Below are 23,518 nucleotides of genomic sequence, written 5' to 3'. Positions count from 1 at the left end.
TGACATGAAAGATACTGCTTTTTGTATCAATGACCACAAACGCAGTAATTCTTTCCAAATAATTTATTTGGAAAAGGTGCACTTTCTTTGGAGCAGTTGACAGTTCTCTCTTTAGTCATCATCAGCAGCCTCCTGGGCCCGAAGGAAGCTGGCCTTTTTCTGGGCCACACGGTCCTTCCTCTGAGCCAGAGTCAGCTTGGCACGGTTCCACCTGCAACACAATATTCATTAAAGAAAAGAAAAATATATTGTTTGGTCTTCACACACATCTGCTCAAAATACTGTTGACAGCTGACACAGGAGGAGTGTAGGTAACGGTTTCATTCCTTCATTGCTGGGCAACAGGCTTAGAATGTAATTTTATTTGTATATCTAAATAATTAACAGGGCAAAATAACAAACTGATTCTAGCTTCTATACCAGGGGTGGGCAGCAACTGGTCCTGAGGGCCACAGCCCTGCAGAGTTTAGCTCCAACCCTAATCAAACACAGCTGAAAAATCTAATTGAAGTCTTCAGGACTGTTTGGAAAAGACATTCAGGTGTGTTCGATTAAGGTTAAAGCTAAACTCTGCAGGACTGTGGCCCTCGATGCCCACCCCTGTTCTATACAGATTGTGAAGGAAAGATATTTTTTACAAGGCTAAAACTATTCTTTGTCCATTAAAAGGTTTATATGTATGCAACCATAAGAAAAAGCTTAACCCTTTGACTGGCGCAGCCGTTTTTGAGTCGGGTGATGGTGAAAAGGTGATGTACCCCTTCAAATTAATATAAATCTGGCATTTTTGGGGGGTCTAGAAGCCTAATTTTGGTCTTGTTTTAATGAAGACACTTTAATGTTTTTTACGGAAGTGTCTATTTTTTTATAGCAGTTTACATTTATTTGTAATAAATAAAAAATGCAATAGTATAATTTTTAATACATAAAAGAATAAAAAAATGGAGGTTTGCTGCATACTCGTCAAAAATTTTATAAATTACAGTCACTGCATTATTATTACTGCTACAAGGTTTTGAAATATAAAAACTACATTCTTAGACCTTTGCTAACAATAAATAGTTTGTCGTGATAGATTAACATTTACATGAAAAATTTTGGTGTGTTTTAAATGAAAAAAGTTAGTGTGTTTTCACACCTAGTTCGTTTGAGCCCTCCAAATGCTCTCGGAGCGGTTCAGGGTGTATATGTGAACAAACTAAGTGATCTCAGATCCCCCTAAGTCAACCAAACTCAGACCAAGTCTGGAGGTGGTCTGATGACTGTTCGCTTTTGGGTTCTTTTGTGGTTCGATTTCTTTTTGATATGTGAAATCAATGAGGTCCCGGTCCACATTGTATCAAAATCAACTGCTGCACAGAAAGCTGGTATCTGAGTTCTTATGAAGTTGTGATGTGAACAAGAAGGGGTCTGAGATAACATCAGTTCTGAAGAGGACCAAAAAGTATAAAAAAAAACTATATTGTGAACACCAAAAGGACTGAGGTCACATTCGGCAAATTCCTTTTCTGGTTCACTTTAGGTGAACTAGGTTTGGTTCTTTTAAAATGAACTATATGTGAAAACACCCTTAGGTGTCCTGCTCACAGGACAGCACCAAATAACGGGTTTTAAGCAATGCCTAAGCACAAGAACCCACCTCTTCTTCTTGACCTCTTTCTTGGGCTTCTTCTCATGAACCGGGTTCTCACGGATGGCAGAATGAGCCTTTTTGTACATCTCCTCAACCTGCAACAGATTATAAAGTTACAGCAGAACAGATGCATTATAGGTAACGTCTTGGTACAAGGTTAACGATGAATGCTAAAAATGCAGGAAAATTTTAAGTCCTTGATTAAAATGCATGTTTGAGCTGCCTTCATTTAAAATCACCTTGCACTGACATATTTTAACATCTATTAATGCCAATGTTTTGTCTCAAGATGCACACCAGAATTTTTTGTAAGGTATGTTTGTAAATCTAATTAAATATTCTAATATAACTAAAGGGACATTCACATTATAACGATAACTATAAAAAAACCTTTTATATTAAAGAGAATAGCGGAGTTCACACCCCAATTATAACTTTAAATATACAATGAACTATATTGTTGAAATCACTTTCTGAGCCATTTTTCCCCCAACTGATGAACAATAAACCATTGAAATGACAGATGACACGCTGGAGAAGCGCATGGTTAAGGTCCATAACACATAACATATCCAGCACTGATGCAATTAATGTGAAATTGACTTCATAATGTTTTTATTCTACTACACTGACTATACCAAAAGCTAAGATATTAGACTACACAAACTACATTCACTGTTCAGAGATACACAAACCATTGCGTGTTTAGGACATCTGTTGGTTATAGCCGCTGTTAATGCAACAAAAACAGCCTATTTACACATTTAATGACATGTGAAGAATAACAAATGTTTCACTTAAAGGAAATATGCAATATTAGTAAAACATTTGCTTGAGTACTGAGCCTCGCTAGCGAATTAGCATTAAGTTATTGTTATCATCCGGTGGTCTTAGTCCTGGATTAATCTAAGCCCTGTTTTAGAAACTGCCCCTATATAGAATAAAGACTCATCATAGGCTTTAATACTTCAATCAGATTTCCTAATAGATAAATAAAATTAAAACACAGTATTAAAACCAATGCACCATATGCAATACAGACATTTGGAGATGAGTGTGCTCCTATATAGCTCAGTGGTAGAGCATTGCGTTAGTCATGGGTTCGAACCCAGGGAACATGCATGCTAATAAGTCGATTTGAAAAAAAGTGTTTGACAAATGGATACATGTAAATGTCAAATGCTATTGGATGAACATCATGATGGTTTCATCTGTCCCATCAATAAATTTCAAAAGTTGCATAAATTTAAGAGATCATCAAAAAAGCAACAAGTAAAACTGAAACAATGAAATGTTTAAGGTCTGTGTCACTGACTAAATGGTCAAGATTCTAGCTATGATCACTAAAAATGAAACACAAAACAGCGATTTGATAAGCAATAATGTGATGTAGAAGCATGCTCACTTACAGAGTCTGATGTCACACCGTTCTTGATAAAACGAGAGAACTGCTTCTTGTACTGCTCCTCATCCTCCTCCATCAGATAGCTCATGTACTCCGATATGTTCAGGCCCAAGATGTGCTTCCTGTGCATCTCAGCGTTGAACTCCTTGCTTTCAGAATCGTAGCCCGGAAACCGTTTAGTGCTAGAAACAAAGTTACAGATTCAATAATAAAGCCTAAAGATGAAAAATTAATCCACATAAGATGCAAGCTTTTAAAAACATATTAAAGTGTGTCAATATTTGTGCTGTCACTTTATTTATCATAGGTTAATTTTTAAAATACCAAGAAATGCCAGATGTGTCCTGCCCTCACTGTGAGACTGTTTAGCTATTATGCTCTCATAATATGCCTTTCATTATGATGCAGAAACATAAATGCAGCCAGACTTAGTTAAGTGTTCAGAGCTTTAGCAATCCAACAAAGTTTTCTTTAAATATAAAATATTACGTTTCTGAACTCATTCATGGCTTAGATCTAAACATTCACTTTCTATTGCCAATAAAGCTTTATCTTAGCTTGCTCTGACCTGTGAGGGATGGACAGTCCTCCATCCACTGCTCCTTTAAGAGCACCAAACACCTTATTCCCTGTGGTGGTTCTAGCGAGGCCAGCGTCCAGGTAGCAGGTAAATGCCCCTGGCTGGCCATCAATGCTTTCCACATTGAACTCATCTCCAGTCACTTCAAGCTGGCCTTCATACACCTTATCCAGACCAAACTTATTCAGCAGCTGAAATGGAAAATTAAACATCATATTAGCACACACATATCTAATCATGTATTCACGTCTGTAGTTAATGAAGAGCTTTCACCAATTTGTTCAGAGAGCAAAATCAATGAAAAACTCAGATGAAAGAAAAACTTGAATATGAAATTCTCTATTGAGGGAGTTGTCATCTTTTGAAGACAAATTTGATTGATTTCTTCTTCTTAGTATCAGTTTCAAAGCATTCTGGACACTGTGATAGAGTACATCAGCAGAAGCAGGGTAATTTAGTAAAATTGTCTTTATAGTTAAATTTATAGTTATCAATTAAGTGTGAACTAAGGCTGGGCAGTATATTGAGCTTTGGTAATACATCAATATTTTTTCATCTTCAATTTTAGACCTTGATGAGAATTAACATTATTCATCATATAAAAAAATAAATAAGCAATTATGATATAAAAGTGATATACATGTGTTGTTATACTGATAAAAACCTGGATTTCACCCTTACTTTAAAACAGATGCTTAGTTTGTGGTTCATACTGTTTTTATGAAAACACAACAAAAATTAAAAAAATAGAAACTCACTTATATTAAAGGAAATTAAACCTTTATTAACCAGCGTTCGCTTGCGGTTTTGCTTTCGTCATTGTCCTGTCAGGATGGCCAGATACGCATAACGAAACCAGCCCAAAGGCCATTCAAAATTAGTCCAACAACTCACACTATCCAAACCAAACCGCGCTCGGGCACGTTTGACCCCCAAAGCCTGGTTTGTTTGACTAGTGCGATCGCTCTGTTCTGAGTTGCAGAGTTAGGCCGGAGGGCGGTTCACTTGGGCTCAGGCGCGGAAGGCTGTGGTGTGAGCGCAATCGCCCCTGAGCGCGATTCAAAAGGTGAAGACGTCAGTTGCGCGACCACTCACCTTCATCTGCCTCCGTAAAAACCTTTTGATGCGAGCAGCGGGGTTACTTGAATGTCCGAGCTGCGCACGTGACGATCAACTAAGCAATATGATGACATGTGAGAGGGCTGTCTGTAATCGCGCACCAAACGACTCCGAATAAAAAACACAGACTTATCATTACAGTGGGTTCCAGTGCTAAGAGAGCGCTTTACTTCCTGCTTTTTCAAAACAATCGCATCTTAATGACGAACGCACGCCCGGACTCAAATCGTTAAAAAGTACAGTGTGAGTGCATGCACCTGGGGGAGTAGGGAGGGGTGACAATCGCGCTGGGGCATGGTTTGGTTTGAATAATGTGAGTGCGCCCTAATGAACCAAATCCTTGCATCTCTAACCCAAAGAAACTAACTAGTTTGAAAGTAGCCCAATTCAGAACTCCGTCAAAAGGCAGCCGACCTGGCGATGGTGCCTTGCTTTGAACCCAATTGGTTGCGTAGAAGAAACGCCTGATAAACATGCGGCTCGCATTATATGAGGAATAAGTCATGCTGCTCGCGCAGAAAATTATTTACAGATATGAATTTTTGTACATTTTGCCCAAACCTAGTGTGAACGGCCCTTAAGCGTAAAACAAGAACAGAAAACTGTTTACTGTATATGTGCATACTTCAAATCAAATATGTAAAGCTAAGCTGATTTAAATCAAACATAAAAAAAAGATTTTTGTTTGTGTGAACAAAGTCTATGAGACAGGTTTTGATCACTTTAAAATACAATTACTACTCTGAACCAGAACACTTACCCTGCGTGCCAACAGTAAACCGGTGCAATAGGCAGCGGCGTAATTTGTCAGCCCAACAGTAATGCCATACTTTGGCAACTCGTGAGAGTAAGAAGCGCAGACGATCGCGTCGCCTTCAATTTTGGCATATGCGATCTGATAGAGAGAGAGACATAAAGTGAAAAGTTTGATACAGTGATTAACAAAAAATAAATAGGAGTATAGAAAATATTAAGTGGCAAACCAAATTAAAGTTATACAACTACATTAAGTAAGAAAATTATTAACAAAATTTCAGAAACCATGACAGCTGCTCATACCTGGCAAACAATATCCCTATTGGAGAATCTAACGATCATCCTGTACTTCGGTGTGTTGTACTTGTTCTTGTCTTGGATGACAAGACGCTTACGGGCAAAGTAGTCAGTTTTTCCCTCTGGAACAGCAAACAATTTCATGTTTAGGTCAATGTAAACCAATGGTTAAACTCCATAAAGCAATTGCAATGAAACAATTGAATACCTCGCCTCCTCCTGAACTTGACCTGATACCTCTTGAAGTACGACTTGTTCTTGACCACCTTAACGAAGCCCTGCAATAAGCCATTTGATTGTCAGTTAACAGATCTGTTTTATCAATAATTAAACACATTATAGGTTATCAAACATTTCATTTACAAACACAATCTCTGCTTAATGACACTTTAGTCTAAAGTGATTTTAAAGAAGCTTCAGGAGAAATAAAGCTGTAGTCCTAACCATGGCAAACACATAAAGGACATAATACGATTGTTGCTCTGACCGTGTCAAAAAACTTTTTTACTGGCAACTGAGGGAAACAAACGTGCCGTTTTGCTCACGATAGACTACAGTGACAGGACTGATCGACTGAATCTAATGCCATCCTGTCGCCTCAATGCCCATCATTGATGGACATCGTACTGTAATAGTGGGAGATGACATTTATTGAGTACACAGCAATGTATTTTGGTGATTTACTGACCATTTTTAATCGTTTGTTCTCCTTTAGGATGGGAGACTGAAGTCTTCAGACTCCGATACTGCTCCCGCTGCACTGAGAAAAGGAAGTTCATGCTGCGCTTTCGACCGGAAGTCAAACCGCTCGGAGATTAATGTGTGTCCGCCCCTAGTGTACAGGAGGCGTCCTTGCAGCACAGTTTGAGAACGTTTGTTTTATTTAGATTTTGATTTCTGGATATCATATCTTATTATTAAACAGCCATACAAGTCTTTTTAATGTATTAAATGTATTCTTCCGGCGTGAAAGAAATCTGTAGTATACTTATACTTTTAGCATTTAGCATACTTTTAGCATTATTTTACTGTAGTCAAATTCATAGATACTATAAACAAAATCGTTTTTTAACTTTACTATAGTAAACATAAAGTATAATACAGTATTAACGACAGTAATACTACAGAATATTAGGCTTATGTATACATTAAGTGTTTTACAATTTACTGCAGTTTACTAAAGTAAATAAATATTACAGTATAGTATATTCTACAGTATTTTCATGTGCTCCAAAATATAGGCCTAGACATGTTACAAATGTTTTGTTTCATTTCATGAGACCAATGTGTGAACCATGGGCTACATATCACAGTTCTCATTCTTAAAAAAATAATAATCACCAAGTTGAATTAAGCATAATGCACAATAGCTTGTTTCAGTAGCCTAAAGTTATAAGCCATTATTGCAATTCACCTTAAAACCACAACTTGGACAATTACATAGAGCAACCCTTCAAGATAGATTCAGGAAAGTAAAAAGCAACTCTACATTAACCGTTCATCAAATACATAACCACATTCGAGCATTAACTGTTAACTTCCTTAATATTGGGTGTGTCAAAATAACATGTAGTTGTTTCTCAGCTACTGTGTTGACACACTGTCCGGTATGGGCAATTTTATTTGTTGTTAAATAAATTATTTGTGTCATTAAATTAAAGAGTAGCTTTTCTTCATACTTTGTCTAATAAGATTGCCCCACACTGAAGATGATTGCTATTGCTTATCTCTGCTGTCAGACCGGTTTTGTTTCTCAGGTGATCATCATTACCCCTTTGACAGCTAAAATTTGTGAGAAGTTTGTGAGAAGAGGAACTGCTCAGTCAGGTTACTTTAAAAACAAGCCCCTTAGTCATTGGCTGAGCTGTTGTTTTTGAGGAACTTTGACCAGCTTGTAAGCGAGTCTGTTATAAAGTAGCATGTGATTGTGTTGCTGTAGATTTTCTTCTTCGGTAAGAAAAAAAAAACAGGTGTGACAGTCAGTAAGCAAATGTGATTAAATTTAAAGGGCAGATTTTTGAAGATCAGTGCACCCTCATATGTAAGGACACCTGCATACAGGTAAGTGACAGCTGTTGATGCTGGAATCAATTTGATGAAACATCATATAATCTAGATTTGAAACTTCATGTGTAAAATGCCAGTCTATGTAATATTTATTTTTAAGCATTATGTTAGGGAAACATTTAAGAAAAGTATAATATTTGGTATTTGGACACTTTTTGTTTATCAAACTATGCAGAAAATGTTTGTAGTTTGGTACCTGGGATTTGCTACTCGTTATTTTGCATGTGCCGGGTTGAGGTGAAATGGCTTCATAATCCCCTGTAAACCTAGAACCAACTGGTAAAAAGTAAAGTGAATTCAGCTTGTAGAAAAGGTCATTAGTTTGGAGATGCCACTTGGCTTTGAGCTTCTTTTTTGGACCTATACCCATACACAGTTTTCTCAGCTGTGTATTTCATGTTTGTTTGTGTTGGTTTGTTTGTTTGTTTTTTAGCTGACTGCTGAAGACTCAGATCATAAGAGGTCCCCGTTTCACTCTGAACCAATGACTGAAGCCAATCTGCCTCTCTCACTGGAATCACAGCTCAGTCCAGATGAGATGAAGTTACTTGCTAAACTAGAGGAACAGAACAGGTCAATGCTTTCCCAGAAATGACAATTGAACATAAACTAAAAGTTACATATTTACACCAGTGACAATACTGTATTTTGTTTGTACAGTGTGTGACAGAATTGTGTTTTCTATGTTGAATTACAAAAAAACAACATAGTTCTGCACACTGCTTTAATTAATTTGTTTGTAAAGTCTGTGTAAAGTTCAAAATGTGTTCTTAATTTTTCACACCATAGAAAATGTGATATTAACCACCCAGCCAAATTTGAATGATGAAAAAAGCACCAAGTAAATAAAATGAGTAATAAAAAATCTTGAAAAAAATAGGCAGGATTCAGAAACGGCGCTGAAACCACCCATGCTCACTTGCAGGAAGGCTGCCGGTCTCCTGACATTTTATCCTACCGTCAGTTTTTCCTACCCTCATGTAATCATATTAGGTTTAGATGTTGACAAGGGTATGGGTTTAGGGGTTGGGTTTAGTCCTGTATGTCTTTTATGGGAGGTAGCAAAATCTTACAAATGTTTGTGGCTAGAAGGTATACAGCTATGGCCAAAATCTCATGAAATTGTCGGATAACTGCTGTTTTCATCCTAATCCTACCCCAAAATCTAACCCTAAACCTAACATTTCAGGTACAAAGCTGTCACTGGGGCAGTACCCTTTGAAAAAGGTCCTAATATGTACCATTTAGGTACAAATATGTATCTTTGAACTGCCAATATGTACCTATGAAGTACTAATATGCACTCTTTGGCAACAAAGGTGTACCTTTTTGAAAGTGTACTGTCCTGACAACTTTTGTACCTTTATTTCTGAGAGTGTAGCCAGAACTGCTGTTTGTCATCCTAAACCCCCAAATCTACCCCTAGACCCAACATCTCCACAGTTAGAAGGTCCTCGTTCGAGTTTGCATGTTCTCGCTGTGTTAGCGTGGGTTTACTCCGGGTACTCCAGTTTCCCTGACAGGCCAAAAAACATGCAGATTAGGCAAATTGAAGATGCCAAATCGTACCTCTCCCAACCTGTGTATGGATCAACTTGTTTGAATAAAACTTGTGTATGGATTAACTGGTTCTCGCCATGAATATAACCGTAGATGCTGGGATAGCATAAAGAAATAAAGGAAGAAGAAGAAGTAAACCAACATCTCATGAGATTTGACCGTAGCTGTATCCCCTCTAGCCAGACCCAAAGCAGTCATCTGTCTCAACTTTCATTCTCCACAACCTGAATGGATGCTCGCAATTATGTTGGGGCGGGGCCATGCTTGGTGGCTCCTGTGAGTCATCGAGCCACCCTTTTAAACCCCCCTCCAATAATCCTGAACTCAGAAATGAGGAAAAACTGTTAAATGGTGTACCCTCACAATTCAGTGCTACATAGTTTACAGTCTTTGTGTTTTTTTATAATGTGTTTTGAAAAATCACTTTACCCCGTCTTTAAATATTTTTAAAATTCCTGGCTTAAATCTTACTTTTTACTTGACCTTTTTAAATGGACTTTATTCCTAACAGGCTGCTAGAAAAGGACAGCAAGTCTGTAAATGGTGTCCTGCAAAGTCCCACCTCACCCAAGATCTTTAATTTTGAAGAGAACACATGGGATCAAGTGGTTAAAGAATGGGACGACTGGAGCAAAAACAAAGTTGGACAACTCAAGGTAACTGAATCAGTGAACTCATCTGAAACCCTAACACTAAATGAATCATTTTAATAAATAGATCAAATCAACCCCCTTTAGGAGCTGATCAGGAGAGGGATCCCGACTTACCTGAGGTCACACCTGTGGCAGCTACTGTGTGATGCTCAGAATGTGGCCGCTCGGCAGGAGTTTCCACATCTGCTGAAAAGCTCTTGTCACTCTGAAACACTGATACGCAAAGGCCTGGCGCGCATCCTACCACAACACCAGCTGTTTCAGAACAGGGCAAGCGAGGAGGCGATGTTTAATGTGCTGAAGGTCAGACAGTTTAGAGTGTTCCCTTAATTACAGAGAAATTTCATTGTTAAAGGAACAGTATGTAAGAAATTTATATCAATTAATCATAAAATGGCCCGGATATGTCACTAGACATTAATAAATAATTTTCATTTCAAATACTTATATGACTGACAGTGGTCTTGCCAGGACATGTCATTTAAAAAGTGGAGTTGCAGCCTTCAACTGATGTTTATGTTGTCATGTTGTGTATTGGCCACCAGTTCTGTGATTGCAGTACCATTTTTGCCACAATTTTTGTGATTGCAGTACCAGTTTTGGCCACAATCCTACATACAGTTCCTTTAAATTTAAATCTAGGAGTATGGGCTAACATCATGCTGCTTTTATTACAGGCTTACTCTGTCTTAGACCAGGAAATTGGGTACAGTCAGGGATGTGTGTATATTGTGGGTCTGTTGATCACGCAGGTAAAGAATCTATCTATCTATCTATCTATCTATCTATCTATCTATCTATCTATCTATCTATCTATCTATCTATCTATCTATCTATCTATCTATCATCTAAATAAACCTGAAATGCCATTTGAAATGTTTATGCTTTGTTTAGTATAGCTGAACAAAGTCATTGTAGAGTATAGGATTTTTGTGTTTTTTCCCCGTCTTTAATTGTTTTCTGTCTTAGATGTCTGAAGAAGAGGCCTTCTGTGTGTTTGTGAGACTTATGAAGGACTTCCAACTGAGGGAGCTCTATAGATCCACTACGGTTGAACTTGACTGCTGCATTTACCAGCTAGACTCTATTATCCAGGTAAACAGATATAATCTTATATATTTTCTCATGCTTTCCTCAGATACGTTTAACACTGAAACATTTGCTAAAACTATTTAAATTTGGTGTTTTTTAAGTACAAAATGAGGACATTATCTATCTTAAGAATTTTTTTTTCAATGACAGGAGCAGCTTCCAGATCTTCACTCTCACTTCCAGACTCAGGGTTTCCACACCTCGTTGTTTTCCTCATCCTGGTTTCTCCACATCCTCCTGTCTTCCCTGCCCATCACAGCTGCCCTGAGAATTTTTGACATTTTCATGTGTGAGGTAAAATATCATGTCATATAGCACCACTATAGTACCACATATGGTTCTGCAAAGCACAATATGGTTCTACACAGGTGATACACAGGTACTTCATCTGTGCTAAATGGTTCCTCTATGATTACGAGCAAAGAACCACTTTTAGCGCTATTTAGCACCATTTGTTTTTAGAGTGTAGTTACATTCCATATCATATCCTTTATGAATCACATATCACTATAGTCCAATGGTTTTCAATGAGAGCGCGAGATGGTGCAATTGGGGTGGGACAGTTTGATAAAATAATTTATCATAAATTCTGTGTAATTAAACATCAGAAAAATAATCCTAACCAACATCACTACATTGTATCATTTAATATGTTTGGTTTAATTCCAATTCAAAGTTTGAGATTGTTTTATGCCATACATTTTCTTTGGGGGTGCGCAAAGGGATGCACCCCAGGGCCGGAGTGGGGCCACTTTTCAGCCCGGGAGTTTCAGGCCCAAGACCGGCCCACTTTTCCATAGTGTTATTCCAAATTAGCACTTTTTTCAAATTGGATAAATAAAGCAACAGTTCAGCTCTTACTATAGGTTTTATTAATATCATGGTTCAACAAATAAGGTAAAAGTTAAATAATATTTCACTTAAGATGAGAAGTTAACAAAAATATTCCTCTACACTCTAAAAAAGGCTGGGTTATTTTTTACCCATAATGGGTAAATATTGGACAGAACAAATGCTGGGTTAAAAATAACCCAATGTTGGGTTGTTGTTATGCAACCATGGATTATAATAACCCAACATTTGGGTTAAAACAACCCAGCATTGGGTCAATTTTAACCAAGCAGCGTGTTCTGTCCAATATTTACCCATTATGGGTCAAAAATAACCCAGCCCTTTTTAGAGTCTATTCCACAAGGAAAGGTTGATAAATGATTAGCATTGCTAATGCTATGAGGCCTATGATTAATCAGATGCAAATAGAAATATAAAACACAGTCCTAATTTAGAAAGAAAACAATTTGACAAAAATATTGAATCCAATATTGGGTAAACATATAGCATAACAAGTGATTTATAAGCTTTTTTTAGGCTGGTCATTTTTGACTGGGAACACAAAAGGTATTATAGGGTTCTGAACACAACCTGAGGGTTAAATAACTTTAATTCATATTGTTTACTCATGGCCTCCTCATTTTCACCGGGGAACTGGCTTATCTGCTGCTCAGAAGATATTGCATAATATTTGCAAAGTCTATGAATCGCCATGTATACACAAAAGGCTAATATTTTAACTAAAAAAATGCTGGCTGCTCTTTTCATCTCCGTCAAAAACTAATCTACTCCATCGGTTACCTGCATCTTTCCTGGGCCCATAACCTGTTGGTGCAGCCATTTTGCGTAATTGATAACCGGTAATTTATTAAACAATATAGAGGAAAACATACGCATGTACCACTCTGCTCTCTGCCAGAACCGGAACCACATTTATTTGCATATTCCCTTATATGGAAGACAGGTTATATACACGTGACATGAACACTATGAGGGCACATATATTATAAACGTTAACAGCTTGTAAATAATTTGACAACGGTATTAGCCGAATAATTACGTTGCTAATGCTAATCATTATTAGGCTTATTTCTCTTTAAGTTACCTGTTGTCACTTTTGTTTATCCTCTTAAAAATAAATCTGTAAGGTTGGCACATTTGGCAGCATCCTCCACCAATGGCTTTTTTCTTCAACCTGTTTTTTTACGCCCTCCTCCTCTCAGACGCATAACGTTACGGTAGGGCCGGCCCAGCCTACCGGAGAAAAGTTTTGGAGAAGACGTGCTATGGACCGAACCAACTCTATGGGAGGGGAGGGGAAAACTCCTTCACATGGTACAACCCATGCAGAGGCTGCGCGCTGCAGTGTCAATGCGAAACGTGTGAAGTGTCATTTAAGAGAAGATAGACTCACTAACGTGACAAATGTAAAAAAAAAAATAATAATAACTCGACCGGCCCAAAAGTGAAGCGGCCCACCGGGAATTCTCCCGGTTCTCCCGATTACCCACTCCGGGCCTGATGCACCCTACACAAGGGTGGGGGGTTTGGGGGGGCGGCGCTCCGAAAACTTTGAGAACTACTGCTATAGGTTATGGTTAGTGATTAATAGATATTTTTTCAAAAATCATTCTTACAAATATTTTAACATATGACTCTAAAAAAAAGTGACATAGTCATTATGTAATTGTGTAATGTTAGGGGCTGGAGATCGTGTTCAGGGTTGGTTTGGCTATGCTTTACATAAAACAAGCAAAACTTATGAAGCTTGATATAGAGGGCATGATGCAGGTAAGGGTTTACTTAAATAAACATTATTCTATTTTTATTTGTCAGATACTTGTTTTAATTTTGTTAAATGTTTTCAGTGCTTGAAGAATTTAGCACAAGAAGATTTAGATCCTGACAGGTTGATTGAAGCAGCATATTACATAAAATACAACCCCAGAAGAATGAAACAGTAAGTTTCATCCAACCAGAACAATGTTTCTTCTTTGTTGTTTTTTGTACATAAGGCTGTCTCGTTTGTTTAATGCATTTAAGATTAAGAAAAGAGTATGCATCTATCAAGGCAAAAGAGCTGGAAGAACAAGAAGAACTAAATGTTAGTGCTTGTTTTTCTGTTCTCCACTTAATATTTCTCGAACCAAAATGCATGTCTGCAACTAACAGCCTTTTTTGTCACGTTTACAACTCCTTAGTTTGTTCTCTGGGCTTTTTTTCCAGGCGCTATATTCAGAAAACAAGCTTTTAAAGCAGAGACTTGACATACTGGAGAAGGTGAGGGAGAGAATTTCACTACTAAAGAGATTTACTGCTATTATTGCTGTTACTGATTTTTATTGCTCATAGCCTAGCTTTTATATAAGATTTTTCATTTGTGTTTCATTGAAGGATTAAGTCTCAGATGTTTATTCTAAGATCGCATAAGATAATTAAAAATAAGACAATTCTTAAATTACATTAGCAGTAATGTTCCCACTTTCCAAGCATTGCTTAGGAATTTTATGTTTAAATTTATGTGACTAGGAATGCCATTATAAGGTCTTTAACGGACCCTAACATAAGTGAGACAAGGTACTCCTCCAGTCTCTGGAAATATTGAAATCAACATTTGTATGTTTTTAATGAGCACACATTTGTGCTATGTGTAATTTATGTTATGTTTGATTGTGGTTGTTTATGGATGTTTGTATTGTGTGTGCCTTTTTATACTATGGACGTTTGTATATTGTGTGTGGTTTTTATATTTGAACTTTGAGTCTGTCAATAAAGATAATCATATAGAGCTATACAATTACAGCTGTGATTCATGTAGACTGTGATTTTTTACTTAAAAAAGGAGACTTTCCTTTTAATCTCATTGATGTCCCCCATCCCTCCTAGAGATGTTCAGAAAAACTGGTGTCACAGCTGAAGGAAGAGCTGGAGAAGACTCAGCTGAATGCTACCAAGTCCCTCAGCACTTTAAAAGAGATGCAGGCTAAGTTCTTGCAGATGGAGGTAACACATCAATCCCTTGTTCCCTATAAATAACAGTATGGAGCATTAGGCCTGGTCTTTCTGACCCATGATATCTGTTTTTTCTCTATTGTACTGTAGAGCAGCACTGGGCCGGATGAGGACAGTGTGGTGTACCTGCAGGGGGAGCTGATCAACTATAGACTGCGGGAGGCAGAGGCTCTCACCAGACTTAAAGACCTTAAACAGCAAATTAAAAACATGGATGAGAAGTGGCAGGTGAGCCCCGATATATAGTAAGTATTGCCTAATTCTGGATGATTGTGCATTTAAATAATGTGTTTTTTTTTCCAAATCAATAGATACATTGTGGAGGTCAGCAGAAGGGCTGCGATGCGCAGAATGTCCTGCAGGTGGAGCTGTTGAAAGAAACTGTTACTAAGGCTGCACTTATTGAGAGCCGTCACAGACTGCTGCAACTACAGACAGAGGTTACAGACCATCTGCTCAGAAGTTTAGATACACTGTAATCTCCGTGTTAGATTATTCTCTATATTACTATTTAGATTATAATCTGAATTTTGTTGTTCTATCAAATTTGAGTTCTTTTTTAGTTGTGCTTTATATACAGTACTGTGCAGTTTCAGGGCACCACCACTAGACTTGTTGTTTTAATGTCCATCCATATATATTTTTCAGTCTATTTTATTAAGATACAAACAGAAAATACAGAAATTATGTACAATAAAATTATAAAATAATAACTTTTCAGGACTAAATGTCTTCTTTAGGCATCGTCTGTGTTTAGTGTGACCTCTTTTGGCACTAAACACATCTTGAGCGCTTTTGAGCAGAATGATGTAAAAAGACTCATTTCTTTACAATTCTTCAACTGTACAATTTTGTTGAGCTTGTGCAAATTGTAGCCTCTTTTTCTAATTTGTAGTGGAGATGAGTGGTACCCGGTGGGGTCTTCTGCTGTTGTAGCCCATCCACCTTAAGGTTGTGCGTGTTGTGGCTTCACAAATGCTTTGCTGCATACCTCGGTTGAAACGAGTGGTTATTTCAGTCAAAGTTGCTCTTCTATCAGCTTTAATCAGACGGCCCATTCTCCTCTGACCTCTAGCATCCACAAGGACTGCCGCATACTGGATGTTTTTCCCTTTTCACATCATTCTTTGTAAACCCTAGAAATGGTTGTGCATGAAAATCCCATTAACTGCAGATTGTGAAATACTCAGACTGGCCCGTCTGGCACCAACAACCATGCCCCCCTCAAAATTGCTTAAATCACCTATCTTTCCCATTCTGACATTCAGTTTGGAGTTCAGGAGATTATCTTCACCAGGACCCCACCCCTAAATGCATTGAAGCAACTGCCATGTGATTGGTTGATTAGATAATTGCATTAATGAGAAATTGAACAGGTGTTCCTAATAAACCTTTAGGTGAGTGTATGATCACTATAACATTGAAAAAACAACAAATCTAATTCTGGTATGGTGGCCTTAGACTTTTATAAAGTACTATAATTCAGTTAATATAACGTACTAAACATTTACCAAACAATTTATGTGATTTTTCAAAAGGACAGCAACCGTAACACATTCTAAAATAATATGTTCGGTCCACCACCCACTCCCTACTTTAGTTATTGTTAATCATAAGTGACCTTTGACAACAAAACCAGTCACAAAGGTCCGTTTCAGTCAGTTTTTCATTTGAAGACTGAATAAATAAGCTTTCCATTGATTTATGGTTTATTAGAACTATATTTGGCTGAGACAACTATTTGAAAATCTGGATTTTGAGGGTTCAAAAAATCTAAATATTGAGAAAATTGCCTTTAAAGTTGTCCAAATAAAGTCCTTAGCAACACATATTACTAATTAATATTTTTGTATTTTGCAGTAGGAAATTTACAAAATATCTCCAATAAAAATGATCTTTAATATCCTAATGATTTTTGGGATAAATAAACAATAATTAAGACCCATACAATGTATACAATGTTGGCTATTGCTACAAATATTCCTGTGCAACTTGTAACTGATTTTGTGGTCCAGGGTCACATATTTGTTTTATTTAATAATATATTTTAAAAATAATAAAAAAATACATTAGTCAAGGAAATGTTCATGGTAAAACATCCAGAGACGTTGATATCTCTGAAAAAAAAACATTTATATTTTACTGTATATAGGAGAGTTAAATTGGATGATAACAAATTAATGTTAAAATGTTCATTTCAATGTCCTATTACATCCAACTACTAATTTTGAATGTTTCTATTGGCTTCATCTGCACAATATAGAATGACATTAAGAGGAACCAGCTAAAGCGAATTGAGGCACATGTTCATAACCAACGAGAGCGTCTACAGGAGCTGACAACACACAACCAAGATCTACACAAGCAGTTACAATGGAGCAGGAAGCAGTTTTCAGCTGGTAAATACAAGGTAACACCTCATCTGACGTCATCTAGTATGTGACAAACTGAAGGTGGTTAATTACCAACCCATTTACTCTTTCAGGCTAAATAAATCTTGGACCGTCATTGAACGTCACTTCTCTAGCTTATCCCAACAATTTCTGTTTTAAAGTCACTGGCAGAATAGTGCAGCAAATGAAAATAGTCTAAAAAAGTGTCTCAACAACTCTTACGGGTGACTAGTAATGTGGTGCGTGAGGGTTTCTATAATAGTGATAACAGCAACAATAGCACCACTAACACTAACACTGTACTCTTTCAAAACGTACATCTTTGCACCAAAAGTGTCATATTAGTTCTCAGAGGTTACAACATGTAAACATATCTGTACCTAATGGAACATATTAGGACCTTTTTAAAGGGTACATATTTTAACCATTTTTTTTCTGACAGTGAATAAAAATAATAACATAAAAGGTGTCCTATCATTCAGTGGTCACATCAAGTAAATAAAAATACATAATTTTTTAAACTATTTATACCTAAAATGTAGATTATTTATATAGACGGTTTTATAGGACGCATGCATGTTGTCGCAGCTTCGTGATTGGCCTGAAGTTTTCTTTCGGTTAGTATGGGTTTATTGGCTTGTAACTAACTGACCTCTATAAGAAATACCTTCTGGAAAATACAATGTTCCAGTTTTCTAAAGGTGAGGGAAAACAGTGAACAGCGATCACCGCTTTGCAGAACTGGCAGCCAGGCAAGAATTTTAGAATCTGTAGCTCATGTTGTATACATGATTTTTTTTCACATTTGCTCAGTGTAATAGTTAATTTGCTTTAGATATTATATTGGAATGAAGGTCATTTTCCTGTCATTTATTTTGGTGAAATAATCTACTCTAAAAGGACTCCGTTATTATTGATTCTATATGCGGAAGTCTACAATAAATTTTGTCCACAAAAGTCATTTGTTGATGTTGTTGCTGCTGAAACGGTCTGAAGACCATTTGACATATTCGACCTTTTCAAGGATTACACTTTGTTGTCTATGTAACACAAAACTCATGTATTCACAGTGTAATACTCTGATCAGTTACAAATCCATTTCATCATAACACAATGACTTAAAGAAATCTATTGAGTTATCTGTTTATCACCCAGACGCACTTAAAGGAACCAGTATCTTCTGCTTTTTTAAAGAAAAGAAATGATAAGATCTTTCTCACTCTGCTTGGCAGATCCTTTAGATGCAAGCGTAGTTCACACTGAAAGCAGTCCAATATATCACACTTGTCTCTCAGCTTATTTATGCAGAAGTGATTTTGCAAAAAAAGCCAAATTGTATCTCACTTTGCAGTGATGTGAAACAGACGTTTGCATGTATTAATGTCACTGTGCACAAGCTCTCCGCCGGATGAGCTAGTCTGGCATGCCAGTGGTTAAAGTAAACATGCAAATGATTTTAAGTCTGATTTCAAATCAATGAATGTTACTCCAAATGTTATTTAAGATGGTATTTTGTTCATAATAAATGCTTGTTACGTTCAGTACAAGCAAAATCCTTTCCAGCCTTCGCTGTACTGTGTTGGTTTTACATGTTTAACTTTTCTCCAGCAAAACTCGGAAGAAAAGCAGAAAGAAGATGCAGAAGACATGGCCGTCATTGGAGATCTTAAAAAGCAGATTGCAAAGTTACAAGTTCAAGTATGTTTTGACCCTTGCACATACACATACAATAACACCGCTTCTGCTTCTTGCACTACAAAAAGCTTAGCAATGTAACTATCCTTAGCTTTGCAGTTAGCACAAATATGGTTGCTCACAGGTTTGTGGTTTAAAATCAGTATTATGTTTGTGATGCACAGTGGAACCAACCATTATGAAACGATTTAGGCGTGGAAATACAATGGCATGAGAGCTCGTGACGTGTTTTTTGAACTAATTCTGAGAGCTGAAGGGTGATATGAATTCTTTTAACATTTTGATGGACTCGTGGAGGTGTTAGATATAAACTTGCTACCCACATACATGCCAGGGCAACTTGCTACTCACATAAACTAAATCTACCAGTACTTTTAACGGAAAGTAACAACAGAATAATACATGACATGTAAATGAATTAACAAAACAATCTAATAATTTTCTTATTTATGTAAATTCACTAGTTATCGATAAGTCATCTGAAGCGTGGTTACACATACGTGCTGTGGAACTCTCTGATACCAAAACTTCTGCTTATTAAGTGAACATTTTCTCAAATAGCCATACAATGGCCAGGAAACTCTTAGCACCTCTCAACACGTCTGCCTCCGTGTGATTTGTAGCGCTCCTCTGTTCAGTAGATTTACAACCAGAAGCCCTGGCTTGGAGGTTCACGATGAGCATAGCTGATTATAAAGATAATGGAAGACCTCCACCCATTGTAACCAGTTAACCGTGCCTTCTGGTTTATTATTGTTTTGCCACATAGCATTGTCAAAAAGGTGCTAGTGAGATAAACTGCCATTCACATGACTTGCACAACATGCAAAGGATAAAGTCATTTACAAATGAACAATCGGTATGACTCAGCTGGTTGGAAAGTGATTTCTAATTGGATTTTTTAAAGCTTTAAAAATGTTAGGCTTGAAGGGCAACAAACATTCAGTCTTTTGTAAATGTATATGTGATACTTTTCATTAAACTGCGATTGAAGAAGTTTGATTTGGGCGTTATGTAAAACTGTTCGGCAGTTTTGATTCCAGCGCATAAATGTTGGCCCTAAAAGAGGAAATCTCTTCTCTATCTGTAGCAAACAGAAATGTTGCTTTAGTAGTTTGAGTTATGTCTAGTGAAAAACTGCTACTATCAGATAACCTGTTTGTGTAATCACCTCAATACCTCGTGTTCTCTGTCTGCTTTTCTGTGGTTTTGGTGGCAAGGTGAACCTGTCTGATTAAATAAAATAGGTGTAATCTGGTCTGTTTCTGATCTCATGTGTTTTGACACTAGAATGAACTTTTAGATTTTTGTGCTGGGGTCATAAACAGTGGGACACACAGGTCCCAAAACCATATTTATGTTGTATTTTAAGCAATGGGCCCGGCACATGCTACTGTCACACAAATGCACTGAGAACCTACAGACCTCAAAGCATTATCCACTGCTTTATGCAGTTATTTCAATCACATACTCTTTAAAGCGATGCAGAGAAACCAGAATAGCTGATGCTCTGCGTTTCAGAGGTTTTGAAGAGAGCTGAATCTATTGCCGTGGTGCTATTGACTGTTTAAGTCCGTCTTTGGTTTCCTGTTCTTGCTGTGAAGAAAAGCTTTGACACATTTACAGCACTGCGCTGTGCTATGAAGAATTTCATACAGTATATTTACTTTACAGAAAAGGATTTGTCCTTTAAACTGTCAATACATATCGCCAGCAGTGGAAACAGAGTACAATTGACTTTGAGGTACAAAAGGTGCTATATTGTAAATATAATCTTAGAGTATGACATAAATGTAACCACAGGCATGGCCTCATGCGTTTTTTTATTTTTAACTGTTAACACATAATAAAAATATTGGTAATGCTTTACAATACAGTTGTATTTGTTAATAACAGTAAATGCGTTATCAAACATGAATAATGTTTTATTGTGCATTAACTAATGTTAATGGTTACAACTTTTGAGTTTTAAAACATATTAGTAAATGCATAAATTGATTTTAGATTAATATATGGTGTAGAAGTATAATTCCTTGTTAGTTCATGTTAGCCAATGCATTCACTAATACAGCCTAATTGTAAAGCATTACCAAAATATTTGCAAATTTTTAAGTAATTCAATGATATTCTTCTATCAGAAAACAGATCCTGGTGGTACCCTTTCAAAAGGTACACTTTTGCACCTAAAGAGGTCATATTAGTACCTCAGAAGTACATATTGGTACCTTAAAGGAACATTCCAGTTTTTTTGAAAATATGCTCATTTTCCAATTTCCCTAGAGTTAAACATTTGATTCTTACCGTTTTGAAATCCATTCAGCTGATCTCCGGGTCTGGCGCTAGCACTTTTAGCATAGCTTAGCAAAATCCATTGAATCTGATTAGACTATTAGCATCAGTGAAACCATTAGCATTAGTGATATTACGCCTTCCCCGAAAACGGTATTGGTTACTTTCAATAGATGGATTTTAGTCACGTGACCTTTTACATCATGCCGCCATCATTAGGACCTACCGAGTACCAGTAGGCTATTGACAAGCATTGCTACCTTGCTACGATTTACGGATTTCTTATCTTTTACTGTCTATGATTCTTACGGATACAGTAAAGGGCTACGAAAGACAACATGTCGCATCTCGACTGTCATGAAAATAAACGCTACTTTAAAAAAATCTGTCTTGGTTAGGGTGTGATGCTTTCTCGATCCCTAATGCGTTCTTCCAGCCGCTGTCCGCTGCTACCGAACTACCACTATTTTACAACATAAGAAGGCGCGACACAACATGAAACTTTGCTTGAAGTATCACCTGGATCTCTACACATGAACGCGAGCATTGAGAACATTGTTTGTGTACACAGAGTTTACTAAAAAGAAAGGTTTTGTACAACTGACTTTGGCTGTTATGGTGTCCGCTTGTCATCTCTGCCAGACATAAATAATCGATTTCCGAAGGGGAATGAATGAATCTCATATGAGGCTCCTTTTTCAACTAGAAGGTCAATATTGTTTTTCACTTGGGACAAAACAACGACTTATCCGTGCATTTTTATGGAACTATGCTTTAGGAGATATCAATCTTTACAATCCTCCCTCCTTACGTCGCAATTGGAGATCGATACATCTTGACTGGGAAGAAGGCGGCGAGCGGACGCCAATCATCCAAAGTCACTTCTTTTTAGTAAACTCTGTGTTCACAAACAATGTTCTCAATGCTCGAGTTCACGTGTAGAGACATAGGCGATACTTCGAGCAAAATATCATGTTGTGTTGAGCCTTCTTAGTGTTGTTAAAATAGCGATTTTGAAGGCATAGCTTCTAGTTCTTTTGCGACCACTTCAAGTCCTTAAAATGGCGGAAGACAAGTGAGTGACGTCAGCTGATATCCATGTATAGCATGGGACTATTTAGGGGCAGTGCGTAATATCACTACGCCTGCTGCAGCCATGTTACGGCAGCAAAGTCCTTGATTATTACGCCAGAATGAGTTCCTAGCCATATCTGCCTAGAAAATCACAACTTTTAATTCTCCGCCAGTCTTCACAATGTAACTACAGAAAAGAAGTTTTAAATAGGAAAAATATCGAAGCGTTTTGGTTATTTTTTTGCGCAGTGCTAATGGTCTAATCAGATTCAATGGATTATGCTAAGCTATGCTAAAATTGGTAGCGCCAGACCCGAAGATCAGCTGAATGGATTCCAAAACGGTAAAAATCAAATGTTTAACTCTAGTAGAGCTGGAAAATTAGCATATTTCAACAAAAAGTGGAGTGTCCCTTTAAAGGTACATATTAGTACAACCTTGGCATATATTGGTATCATATGTATAGCTAGTGGTTCATATTAGGACCTTTTTAAAGGGTCCCGCCCCAAAGACAACTTGGGACATTTTTTTGACCATTTTTATAACAGTGTACTGCATGCGATGCGAACAATAAGATTATTGCAAATCTAACATAAATAAGGATCAGTTAGGGGTGCTGTGAAGTGATTCAGATACATTCACTATAAAAAGGTCCTTGGTCCTCAATTACCACAGTATTGACCAATCAGAACTATGGGTTTAATAAAAGACTTTATAAAGTAGCATTTTACTGTACAAACATTACCACAAGGTTTAAAGTTATTATGATCAATCTTGTGTTACTCAGAGTTTTATTTTCACACAGTAAAGTCATAACGTAATCTTCATATTTTACAGATTCACAGCCTCTCTAAGTGAACGACATCATTTTCCCAACCCTCGCTGAGAACTTCGACATCCGCCTCTGTGGAGCGACACCTAAAAATGGACAGCTGCCCTGGTGTCCCGTCATCCAGTCTCCAGAAGCCATCCAATGAAACACTGAAGACATGCTATTAACAGCACTGCCCACCACAGTTTCTGTGTGCACTGGGCAGAGTCTTTACAGCTTCAGGTACAAGA

The 23,518-nt window shown here is 37.2% G+C and overlaps 2 protein-coding genes across 4 annotated transcripts; one reads left to right on the top strand and one right to left on the bottom strand.

Moving 5' to 3' along the window:
• Positions 1-48: 48 nt before the first annotated feature.
• rpl5a (ribosomal protein L5a) lies at positions 49-6,602 on the bottom strand. Its single transcript, XM_065275981.2, has 8 exons — positions 6,479-6,602; positions 5,999-6,068; positions 5,797-5,912; positions 5,498-5,632; positions 3,607-3,809; positions 3,043-3,220; positions 1,640-1,728; positions 49-211 (listed from the first exon to the last, which is right to left on the bottom strand). The coding sequence occupies exons 1-8, from the start codon at positions 6,479-6,481 to the stop codon at positions 112-114; spliced, it is 894 nt and encodes a 297-aa protein (XP_065132053.1). The 5' UTR covers positions 6,482-6,602; the 3' UTR covers positions 49-111.
• Positions 6,603-6,778: 176 nt separating this feature from the next.
• evi5a (ecotropic viral integration site 5a) lies at positions 6,779-23,432 on the top strand. 3 transcript variants are annotated; one of them, XM_065275974.2, is made up of 17 exons: positions 6,779-7,851; positions 8,291-8,430; positions 9,929-10,073; positions 10,155-10,373; positions 10,748-10,822; positions 11,040-11,165; positions 11,313-11,456; positions 13,695-13,784; positions 13,862-13,953; positions 14,037-14,097; positions 14,220-14,273; positions 14,880-14,996; positions 15,096-15,233; positions 15,317-15,445; positions 17,269-17,404; positions 19,007-19,096; positions 23,294-23,432. In XM_065275974.2, the coding sequence occupies exons 2-16, from the start codon at positions 8,342-8,344 to the stop codon at positions 19,066-19,068; spliced, it is 1,677 nt and encodes a 558-aa protein (XP_065132046.1). In that variant the 5' UTR covers positions 6,779-7,851; positions 8,291-8,341; the 3' UTR covers positions 19,069-19,096; positions 23,294-23,432. The 3 variants fall into 3 exon arrangements, with proteins under 3 accessions (XP_065132046.1, XP_065132045.1, XP_073671060.1); XM_065275973.2 differs by having other exon boundaries at positions 6,784-7,851; positions 17,269-17,415; XM_073814959.1 differs by lacking the exon at positions 6,779-7,851 and having other exon boundaries at positions 7,878-8,430; positions 17,269-17,415.
• Positions 23,433-23,518: the final 86 nt, after the last annotated feature.

This window comes from Paramisgurnus dabryanus, chromosome 6 (genome assembly GCF_030506205.2).
Source record: "Paramisgurnus dabryanus chromosome 6, PD_genome_1.1, whole genome shotgun sequence".
Classification (NCBI taxonomy): Eukaryota; Metazoa; Chordata; class Actinopteri; order Cypriniformes; family Cobitidae; genus Paramisgurnus; species Paramisgurnus dabryanus.
This window is presented reverse-complemented; position numbering and strand designations above follow the sequence as displayed.

What these genes read in the sequence shown, in the direction of transcription:
- rpl5a (XM_065275981.2), bottom strand. An exon ending in CAAGTTCAGGAGGAGGCGAG is followed by an intron (nt 5,913 to 5,998) that starts GTATTCAATTGT and finishes TTGCTGTTCCAG; the next exon opens with AGGGAAAAACTGACTACTTT. An exon ending in AAAGAGGTCAAGAAGAAGAG is followed by an intron (nt 212 to 1,639) that starts GTGGGTTCTTGT and finishes ATTGTGTTGCAG; the next exon opens with GTGGAACCGTGCCAAGCTGA.
- evi5a (XM_065275973.2), top strand. Translation starts at nt 8,342, where the DNA reads ATGACTGAAGCCAATCTGCCTCTCTCACTGGAATCACAGCTCAGTCCA. An exon ending in ATATAGAGGGCATGATGCAG is followed by an intron (nt 13,785 to 13,861) that starts GTAAGGGTTTAC and finishes AAATGTTTTCAG; the next exon opens with TGCTTGAAGAATTTAGCACA. An exon ending in ACATGGATGAGAAGTGGCAG is followed by an intron (nt 15,234 to 15,316) that starts GTGAGCCCCGAT and finishes CCAAATCAATAG; the next exon opens with ATACATTGTGGAGGTCAGCA.